This window comes from Doryrhamphus excisus, chromosome 3 (assembly GCF_030265055.1).
Source record: "Doryrhamphus excisus isolate RoL2022-K1 chromosome 3, RoL_Dexc_1.0, whole genome shotgun sequence".
In the NCBI taxonomy this organism is placed as follows: Eukaryota; Metazoa; Chordata; class Actinopteri; order Syngnathiformes; family Syngnathidae; genus Doryrhamphus; species Doryrhamphus excisus.
This window is the reverse complement of record NC_080468.1, coordinates 23,289,271-23,300,379: the sequence shown is the minus strand read 5'-3', so window position 1 is coordinate 23,300,379 and position 11,109 is coordinate 23,289,271. Positions and strand designations below refer to the sequence as shown.

The following is an 11,109-nucleotide window of genomic DNA, read 5'->3' as shown; positions in this document are numbered from 1 at the left end:
GTATCGAGCTGGTGTGTACAAATTGCACCTCTCAGGCTTTTTTTTCCTTGGCTCTACATTTTTATTTAAAATAATTTCTGTATGAATGAGACATGAAATATTACACTTGCTTTGCTATGTCACTGATAACATGAAGCTGAGAGGTGGATGTTTTGTTCAGAAAGCTTATTAACCGACATTCTGTGTACATTCTGTCATTTTTTTAATTTGGACACCCCTGGCTCATGCCTTGGATCATTATCAATCCACCATTTGAAATGAGAAAAACTGCCTTTATTGTTGCTAAAAAAGGAATCACGAATGCCCCACTCGGATGTAGGAGATGCTAGGTAGCAACTCCTTTAGTGTACGACTATATTTAGGACTGCTGTAAATCCCAGCTCAGGCCTTTATCTGTCCTAGTTTCTTTTTTGGGACTGAAAGAATGGAGCCTTCTGGCCGACTGAACCAGAGGACCGGATCGATCCAAACTGATAATGATACCAGGGTAGTATCAGTATCTGATTTATGTAAGATTGTTATTTTACATTTTTTAAATGTTTAATTTCACAAATATTTTTGTTGATATATATTTGAAAAACACAACTCCATCACTCTATTGTGAAATTAAAAATATATATTTTTTTCAGTTAACTATAAGGCCCATTATTAGACAAATAAATATTGAAATATAAGTTTTATGCCGTAGTCTGGCCACTAGGTGTCAGTAATGACAACGCATTCATAACACATTTCAGTACATCACAGTTACTCAGTTAAGGCATGTCCGACATGATAGATTGAAAATAAGTTCTACTCCTATTATGTGTGTAAGTAGTACGTTTTTGTCTTTCTTCCCCCAGTCCGTTTGATACCCTTTTACCCTTTAAGTTTCCAACTTCGAGGCTAACTAGCTAACTAGTTAGCTCGTTAGCATGCTATGTAGCCATAGCATACGCAATGTGTGACGTAGACAAATAATAGTAGCGTAAATGTGACTATGGCGGTGTTATTTAATGTATATACGGCTCTAATAATGGTTAAAACCGTATTTAGAAAGTCCATGCTGTAACTACGAAGATATTTTATGTGTTAATATGGAAACGTACTTTGTTGGGTCTGGAACCAATTAACCGCGATAAACGGGACTATTGCTTGTATACTGTATATAGTTCACAAATGTACTTGTCTATACAAATATTGTATGTGTGCCTTAAATCTTTATCCTGTGTTTTATTATAAAAATCACAAACACTTTTGGATGGAATTTTACCGTCTGGCCAACAGGACATCCCACTAAACTTTGATTGTCACTCTGGCTCAAGTCCAGGACTGAAGAGAAAGGACCCCCCCCCCCTCCATGGAGTCAAAAACCATCTCAAGGAAGTCATTAAAACTTCAGCATGAGGACAAGTCTTCCCTTCCTCTCTAAATATGATGTATTCGCCTGTATTTCAGACCTGCAGTGAAGTCGGAGAGGTTGCCATGGCAACTACAGAGATGCTATCTTACAAGGTACCGACATTCAAAATACCTCAACGCTATCATTTGGTGAAGGTCAAATTACTGCAAGTTGGCAAATTCATGAACGTGAATCCATGAAAAAGTATGCTTATTCTACATGCGATGATTACTTCAAGTATGCACACAAGTACATTTAGAGAGTCTTTTGATGTGCGTTGCCAAGGCAACCCTTACCCGTTTCCTCCAGTGGGCACCCGGCACCAAATGAAGACCACCAAAGTATGTTTGACTGCCATTGTCCTCAAATTTGCACAGAGCTGCAAAAATTCAAAGACACTTATGGTATGCCCCCCTTCTTATTTTACCCTGTGGCCAGTCATGTTGACCTTCCGGGCCCCCCCCCTCCTGTGGAATTCTGGGTGGCAGAACGCATACAAATTAGCCTTGACTAAATCACATCACGTTATGTAAAGAACAAAAGCAAGCAGACTTAAAAAAAAAAAAGGCGATGGAAGAGAAACGGATGCTGGATCTGATCATTGTTTTTAACCCTTTTTTTCCCCTCCACTGGCAAATAGAGTCCAGCTTTTTGGAGCGGATCCCAATCTTAAAAGTAGTCTTTGATTTCAGGGGCTTTGGCACTGTTCCTTCTCCCCACTGCTTTGTTCCTCTTGATGGATCTGGGCAGCCCAGCGAACCGTGACCCTGCCAGCCCACCCCAACTGTGTGAGACACACACACACACACATACACACACACATGCAGACAATGCCAAAAGGAAAAGAAGGAGAGAATGAGGTTTAAAAAAAAAAAGGTGGACAAACGTGCTGAAAGAGGATCTCTGAATCCAAGTCTCATCCCTGACATAGATTACAGGCGCGCTGAGTGTGGTCACTGCTTTCATTGTGTCCGTTCTGATAAGTTAGCCATGTGTGATGGGCGACGACCAGAGTCTAGACTGCGGCCTATTCAGCTGCTCCCAAACACCTGTCACCACATGGGCCCGCCGTGAACTTGAACAAGAAAAAGAGAAGAAAAAACACTCAAATTAACAGACCTCCCTCCAGCCTCTTCACTTTCAGTCTTATCGTCTTTCAGTAGCGGTCACATGACAGGTGGAGCGTCACGTAGCATGCATGCACAGTTGGAAAACAAAAAAAAAAATCTACAAAAGACAAGATCACTTTTTCCACTTTGTCGTTATTCAGGTCTTGAGCATGGAAGAGATGAAAAGAATAGCTGCTGCTTGAATGTAGTGTAACAATCTATTCTATTTGACAAATACAGTTGTTTTATTTTTTTTATGATGGAGATGACAAGATGGACGCAAGTGGTTAGCGTGCAGACCCCACAGCTAGGAGACCCGAGTTCAATTCCACCCTCGGCCATCTCTGTGTGGAGTTTGCATGTTCTCCCCGTGCATGTGTGGGTTTTCTCCGGGTACTCCGGTTTCCTCCCACATTCCACAAACATGCTAGGTTAATTGGCGACTCCAAATTGTCCATAGATATGAATGTGAGTGTGAATGGTTGTTTGTCTATATGTGCCCTGTGATTGGCTGGCGACCAGTCCAGGGTGTACCCCGCCTCTCGCCCCAAGACAGCTGGGATAGGCTCTAGTACCCCCGCGACCCTCGTGAGGAAAAAGCGGTAGAAAATGAATGAATGACAAGATGGAGTCACAGATAAAGAGTGAAGTGTTTGTTGTTAAACCTGATTGGATGCTAAATAAATAATGTAGAATAAATATGTTTTCTTGCTGGACATAATTCATTCATTTTCTACCGCTTATCCTCACGAGGGTCGCAGGGGGCGCTGGAGCCTATCCCAGCTGTCTTCGAGCGAGAGGAGAGGTACACCCTGGACTGGTGGCCAGCCAATCACAGGGCACATATAGAGACAAACAACCATTCACACTCACATTCATACCTATGGACAATTTGGAGTCGCTAATTAACCTAGCATGTTTTTGGAATCTGGGAGGAAACCGGAGTACCCGGAGAAAACCCACGCAGGCACAAGGGAGAACATGCAAACTCCACACAGAGATGGCCGAGGGTGGAATTGAACGCGGGTCTCCTAGCTGTGAGGCCTGCACGCTAACCACTTGGTCACCTTGCAGCCCACATTGCATAATAATGACTACATTAGTTGGAAAACAGTACTTGGATTGTAGCGATACATGATACTGTATTTAGCTAATGATATGATATACATACATATGTATATGGCGATATACAGTATGATTCTATATAGTATCATAATAACAATTTGAAAGGGACTGTCAACCCAGCGTATGGATTTTAATAAAAGTGTTAACATATTGCTTATTTAAATTTAAAATAAATAATAGCACAGTCAACTCCATTTTATTACAAAAACACACCTTTTTCCACCTTTTATTGGTTCAGTCATTTCTCCAGGTCGTACATCGATTTGAAGGAGATGTTCTTGGTTGAAATTCGGAGATAATGGAGTTGCAACAAATCCTCCTCCCGAGCCTCACTTTCAGCCTCCAAACTATCAGACACATTAAACAGCTTTGTGTTGTTAAATGGCGGCCATGTTTTAATGTCGCCCTCTTTCTCCTTGTTTGGACCAACAGTTGTTTCCTGACTTGTGTTGTCCCTGCTGTGCATCACGCCCTCAAACAGCCAGGAGCTGGTAGCCAGGGGTCCATCATGACTTAACGCAAGTTCGGTGGTGGATGTTTGGGTTGTTGGTGTGATTGATTCCAATGAGACAGTCCCACTAGCGTAACCAGGCTTCTTGGGTCGTCTCACAATGGGTGAGTTCTGGACAATTGGTATGTTGGAATGTTTAGTGTAGTTTGCGCCGACGCGTATGCCTCTCACTGTGTTGCTGGTGAAGGAGCCGAGGAGCCTGGCTTTCCTCTCAACAGGCTTCCCTAATGTGCCGTTTGGCCTCAATCTTGCTGTCTTATCAGCGACTGTGGCGCCCCCTGCCGGTGTGATATAAGCTGATGCGACCACACGACTCAGTGCGGATGACAATGCTGCTTTTTGGTTTTCAATTTGCATTTCCTTCCTGTTGGTTTCATTTTGCTCCTTAGGGTTTGGAGTTTTGCTTATATTAGGATGCCTCAGCTGAGAGAGGTTCTCTTCTAAACCGTCAAAAATCTGCTGAACGACAGACTTGTACGATGATGCGACTTTGGCGACATCTGCTGGTTTAAAAGTGCTCAATGGTGGAAAGCCCAATGTTTTCAAGCCCTGTTTCTTTTTGTAGTCTCTGAGGAATCTGTGATCCTGGTTTTTGGCTTGCTGGGACCCAGATACAGATGGAGGGTCCGTGGTGTTCCGTGGCACTGGCACTGGAGTGACTCTTCTCTGGCTGAAACTATATTTTGATGACAACAAGGGATAAACATTGGTTATTTTGAATGTATGGCGCTGTCCTTTATTGGCTGGAGAGAAGCTGGGAAAGGCCATCGACGTCGCCCAGTGAGAATGTTTAAAAACCCCTTTCGAGCTGGAGATACTTCTGTTTGGCACAGCAATGGAGCTGGATGATGTCTTGCCGCCGGTGGCGTTGCTCCTCTGGAAATGTGCAACAGGAGGTAGAACACTTTGCAGCGGTGTGCCTGTGCCAACTCCAGAGATGTGCTGAATTGGAGCTAAAAGTGCAACATGCTCTTCGTTACTGTTTGATTGTTCTAAAGATGGTCTGTACAGTCTAACTCCTTTATCTGGCCGTCTATTAGCCATCGCTGGATCTGTACCAAGCGTCTGTGCAACGAAAGATGGCTGCAAGTTTTTGAAGAGAAACGAGTGGACCTTCTTAGGTCTCCAAGTATCAGTTTGACTGCCACTGGATGCGAGCTCCTCCGTGTCCTTGGGGTCACTGTAATGCCCTCCTGGTACTGGCAGTGAACTAGTCGTATAGCGGCCAGTCTGGAACGAAACACGGGATAATGTTTGCCACACGGTTCTACCTCCTGATTGAGCTCTTCTGCTTCCATCTTCATATGTATCTTCTGTAGGGTTCTTGGAGCTCTGATATGAATGCTGACTTGCTATTAAAGGAGCTTGTTTCCGGATGAAGGCTGGGTACATATTTTGGCTTTGTCCTCTATATTGGGAGACACTGGAGAAAAAGCCGTCTGTCGGTCCTGACGTCTCTGGTTTGGAATTTAGATTCAAAGCTTCCTGTTTTGATTGACGTCCAGGAGAGGGCAACAGATACGAGCTGTATGCAGAATACAGTGGCCGCTTCACTGCTTGGACTCTCACTGGACTGGCTGTAAGAAAATTATTGACACTGATTAAAGATTGTAAAGACGCTTTGCAACAAACTTAAAGTGACGTGAACACAAGTTAATATATGATTTCAAGACGTTGCTGTACACGCAGTGTGGAGAAACGCCTTCTTCGACAGCTAGCCCGTATGGCCCAGCGGCCTGTGGAGCCGCTTACCACTGGTGCTTTATAGGGAGATGGAGGTGGCGCCACGGAGGACGGAAGCGCGGTTGTAGCGTTAGCCTGGTTCGATTGTGACTCAGATTTTATCAATCATCTTTCATTATTGGTTATTAGTGGGGGGTACTGATACATTTACGTAAACCTGGATTGTGCTGGGGGGTCAAAGGTCTTGCTTTTAGTTGCCTTTACGCCCTGTCCTGTTTATGTTTGTATAGATGGGGGAACAAGGATGAAAAACAGGATGAAGAAAACTAAAGCTAGATTACAGTTGTGTATTATTTACATAATTACATTGAATAGTAGGGTCGCATGGGCATGCTGAAGCCTATCCCAGCTGACTTGGAAAGAGAGGCGGTCGCCAGCCAATCACAGGGCACATATAGACAAACAACCATTCACACTCACATTCATACCTATGGACAATTTGGAGTCGCCAATTAACCTAGCATGTTTTTGGAATGTGGGAGAAAACCCACACACGCACGGGGAGAACATGCAAACACCACACAGAGTTGCCCTAGCGGAGAATCGAACTGCGTGGCCAAGATGCTAACCACTCACCACCATGCGACCTGGCTATTTCATGTTTTTCTTTTTTTTTTTTTTTAAATTTGATCAGTAAGCCTTGAAAAGAGCTATTATTTTTACAGTCCGATTTGTCCAAGTCATAAGAGACATTTCTATAATTATTTCATTCCAGAGATTTTATTAAAAAGCTATTTTTGCACCATTGAAACTTATCAAAGAGAAATTAGGCATAATGTATCATGTCGAGTAACTGCTACGAAGCATATCTGAATTAGTGTCTTTGGATGTGGATATTTTGTAATATAACCAGTAAACTAGTATCAATACAGAGGAGGAATACTTCAAATGCATTGAAATGATAAGGAGTAAATAAAACTTTGAGTAAATATCAATGTTGCAACTAGCAGCAATCCAGGCTTGATTAGTATGGACAATAGACATTTTATGGGTAATGTAGTTATTTGCTTTTGTGCGAGGTCTCAGAAAGTAACCCCCGAGAATAGAGGGGATTCATTAAAAGACAAGGTGTGAATGAATTATCAGTAATAGGTAGGATTAAATAAGCTCTTGTTCTTTTTACCCCTTTTTGGACATTGTGAGCCATGTAAAATGCAGTCATGATGTTCTTTAATGTAACTTGTTAAGCATATATCCGCTATAAATAACCATGATTGTTAAAGAGCTCTATAAAGATAGACGTGTGTAGCCAGCAGAACGTGGCCTGTTTTGGGCTCACCTCTTGCAGGACGTGAGCACATGACCAGCGACACAACAGCTGCACAGACCAGCACAAAGACACACAGGAGTCTGCAGATGATGACATATACGACATAACACTCTGAAGAGTACTGCTCCAACTGGTGATAATAGTAGACTGGCACCAGCCAAAACCCCCAACACAAGTTTACCTGTTGACAAGTAGCATGATGAGCAACTTCCTCTGTGCTGCACTTGTTTGACCTGTCAAGCAAACAAGAAGTGTTCCTGCTCTGGTGAGTCTGATTGGAGGTAATGCCTTTCACCTGGGCTACTTTCTAGAATAGCGTCACCTCTCTTGTCAGTGAAGGTAAACTAATCTTTTAGATAGATTGGTGTATTAGAAATGTTATTTTTACAACAGGCTGAATCACAACATTAGAGATGAATATGGATTTTATGTAACATGCATGGAAAATTATAGTGAATTCATTCATAGTTTAAAAAGGCCACTCAGGTTACATCATTGCAACAGAATAATCATTCATTCATTCATTTTCTACCGCTTTTTCCTCACGAGGGTCGCGGGGGGTGCTGGAGCCTATCCCAGCTGTCTTCGGGCGAGAGGCGGGGTACACCCTGGACTGGTCGCCAGCCAATCACAGGGCACATATAGACAAACAACCATTCACACTCACATTCATACCTATGGACAATTTGGAGCCGCCAATTAACCTAGCATGTTTTTGGAATGTGGGAGGAAACCGGAGTACCCGGAGAAAACCCATGCATGCACGGGGAGAACATGCAAACTCCACACAGAGATGGCCGAGGGTGGAATTGAACCCTGGTCTCCTAGCTGTGAGGTCTGCGCGCTAACCACTAGACCGCTGTGCCGCCCTGCAACAGAATAATAATATTTATAAAGAAAGAGTTTGAGTTCAAATTGTACTGAAGAGCTAATGAAAGTTGACCCATTCATCTTTTCCAGACTTTCCAGAACAACCACACAAAGATTCCACAGACTGACTTTGGGAGAGGGTGAGCAGGCTGCTCTCACAGAAGCTTTGCTTGCAGTCCAGCTGCCTGGGACACTTCCAGCCCGTGTAAGTACGGAAACAAACCGGACACTCAAGTATTGAGTACATCCTTTTTGCTGCTTCGGAGAGAGTGTGATGAATAATACCAGCATCCTATATTTATACCCCCCACACCAGTGCGAGGAGGGAAGAGCTGCAAAGACTCAAATGCGTCACTGCATATAAAATATAGATGATGTAATGGATTTCAGTCCAAGGGACTGTATGCAAATGGCTCAAAACACCACCACCAGATCAATTATGTTACCAATAGTTGTTTAAAAGAACAGATTCATTCATTTTCTACAACTTATCCTCACAAGGGTGTGTCACAAGGGGGGTGCTGAAGCTGTCTTTGGGCGAGAGGCGGGGTACACCTTGGACTGGTCGCCAGCCAATCACAGGGCACATATAGAGAAACAACCATTTAAACTCACATTCATACCTATGGACAATTTGGAGTCTAATTAACCGAGCATGTATATTTTTGGAAGTCAGAAAATAGGGAAAATTCCATGCACGCAAGGTGAGAACATGAACTTGTGTACTGTTGTTACTACTGTGGCTGCATCCTACCGATCCCTATTTGATTAATAAGAAAACCAACAGCTCCTTTCCAGCTTGCATCCATCCTGGTTACCGTCATATCTCCAAGGGTTTAATTAACTGCCTGATTTTACCTCAAAATGCCTCATGGGAGTTCTGCCAGGATAGATGCAGACCAGAGAAGGTAAATGGTGTGAAAAGCAAAAAAAAAAACTGCCTTCAGATGCGTGTTTCGTTTTAAGATTTGTGCAAAAATGAGATGTCTGTATTATTTGGGGTGAAGTTGCAGCAAAGCGAGTCACATTTGCTTCTTCAGTACATCACAATGGAGGATGTCCTGTTCTGCTATGATTGCTGACTGTAATTAACAGGAAATCTGGCTGTATCTTAATCCTAAACACATGTAGACATTATATTCATGTCCCGTAAGCTTAAATGTTTGCAAATGTGATCCCCAGCGTCTTTCAAGAGGATTGTAGCGCCCCTTCAAAAAAAAACATGAGTGGGGAGAAAAGAAGGATGTGCAGAAATCCACACATACTGTGACCTGTTACTTTCTTACACAACTCTGTTGTACTGCTTGTTTTCATTAGCCTCCCACCTATGTGACGGATGCTGAGTTGTTAAAAGGATGAATGCAATGAGTCACAGTCTGAGGATGTGTTTATGTAAGTCATCAGCATGGAGTGGAAGTATATTTATGGAGTGTATTTTCATTTACAGATTATTTTGTCTGCTGTCTAACTATAATTACCTAACTTATCAATAGGTGTAAGCAGCCAGTGCACATGGTCATCGTGATAGGACATGCTGTTCACCAGCAAATGCAGACCTGGGCACCGCCTCTGGTGCGTCCTCCCATGATCATGTCGAAGTATCCTTGAGCAAGATACTCCGCCCCCAGTTGCCGCGTCATCATAAGGTAAATGTGGTAACTCAAACTCGGTTTGTGTACCTTGAAGGTCGAAAAGCGCTATACAAGGGAAAGTATATTTACCATTCTCACTGGCAAACCGCTGCTCTGTGTCCCCATGATGATGCTTTCACCTTGTCTTGCAGCACCCGCACCTGCTTTCAACCATGGAGACTCATCTGCATGTTCACCCAAAAAGTGATAGCAAGGACACCCGTTTCATCATCAGCTCGAATCAGCTCACCCGAACAGAAAATATGGGAGGTCGTCGGGCCTGATGAGCAAGGAGTTCATTCAGCAGATCGAGAAGAAATTAATGTGCATGCAGATAGTTGATGTTATCATCTGACTGTTCTTTGTCATCACTTGTGTGGTTGTGGTGGTTTTTGGCCAACGTTTAACTACAAATGTTTGCCTTGTGTACCACTGTATAATTGCAGTAGCCATGTTTTGTGTGTGTGTGTGTGTGTGTGTCCATCCACAACACAGGTGCATTTTATTGATGGAAATTTGAATGCATAGGAATACTGTAACGATAATGATAAAGCATGGCCCTGTGTTGATCTTTTTGCAATTCCTGGAAAGCTGAAAACATCTCACTTCCTGCATTGCCAGCATTACCCACCGCACTTGTCACCCATTGAGCATGTTTGGAATGCTTTTGATCGACATATACAGTATTTGAGGCAAATGTTGGTCACTAACATATTTAGAGAAATTTGTGAATATAAGAGAGACAGGCCTAAAACCTGTTTTTTGTGGAGTGCCCAGTGGGGGAAATAAGTATTTGATTCCTGCTTAGTCAGTTTACCCCCTTACAAAGATGAACATGTTACAAAATGTCTAGAAATTGGAATTTACAGAAATGTATTAACAATAAAGCGCACTCAAACTGAGTGGGAAAAATGGTTTTAAAAATAAAAAGTACAACAAAAAAAAGCCACAGGTAAAAGTAAAACTCACAAAGGTTGTCCAAAAAGCAAACTACACATGCAAGAAGCAGATCAAGACCAAATGCTGGAGGACGGTCTAACTGTCTGGCGACTGAGGTGGGTCCAAGCAAGCCGTGCTTGGAATAATGAGATGATTGCTCCCAGGTGTGACCACATGGCTCCGCCCACACAACCCCTTCACATGCACTGCAACACAGAGAAGACAGGTGGCAGCAGAGGGGCTCAAACAACACAACAGTACAGAACCTTTTTTTTTTATTGGAATGAGAAACAGATGTTAAAGAAACAGAAATATCAATATAAATTAATATATATTGTACAATTTATATTCAATTATCTTACATTGTGACCACTTCTGTATTATAATTATATCTCAATTAAAATTATTCATTGAAAAAATGCTCAAATTAATACATAAAAATAAAACAATGTGGACGTATTTTCATGATTTTGCATTCATATGAAAACGTAGGCATGAGAATAGCTGGGAGCCTACGTAAGCAAAAGGGG

At 42.6% G+C, this 11,109-nt stretch overlaps 1 protein-coding gene and 1 long non-coding RNA gene across 4 annotated transcripts; one reads left to right on the top strand and one right to left on the bottom strand.

The window, feature by feature from the left end:
* The first annotated feature begins 366 nt into the window (after positions 1–366).
* On the top strand, positions 367–10,819 carry LOC131125984 (uncharacterized). 3 transcript variants are annotated; one of them, XR_009129089.1, is made up of 7 exons: positions 367–509; positions 1,267–1,494; positions 2,074–2,169; positions 8,100–8,214; positions 9,327–9,401; positions 9,503–9,655; positions 9,793–10,819. It is a non-coding gene; the product is annotated as an uncharacterized LOC131125984 (long non-coding RNA). The 3 variants fall into 3 exon arrangements; XR_009129088.1 differs by having other exon boundaries at positions 390–809; XR_009129090.1 differs by lacking the exon at positions 9,327–9,401 and having other exon boundaries at positions 390–809; positions 9,793–10,818.
* On the bottom strand, positions 3,790–7,457 carry LOC131125924 (uncharacterized). The gene is made up of 3 exons (XM_058067971.1): positions 7,321–7,457; positions 7,149–7,219; positions 3,790–5,703 (listed from the first exon to the last, which is right to left on the bottom strand). Exons 1-3 carry the CDS (start codon positions 7,335–7,337, stop codon positions 3,854–3,856), a joined length of 1,938 nt encoding a protein of 645 aa, XP_057923954.1. The 5' UTR covers positions 7,338–7,457; the 3' UTR covers positions 3,790–3,853.
* Positions 10,820–11,109: the final 290 nt, after the last annotated feature.

What these genes read in the sequence shown, in the direction of transcription:
- LOC131125924 (XM_058067971.1), bottom strand. An exon ending in GTGCTCACGTCCTGCAAGAG is followed by an intron (nt 5,704 to 7,148) that starts GTGAGCCCAAAA and finishes ATTTTCTTACAG; the next exon opens with CCAGTCCAGTGAGAGTCCAA.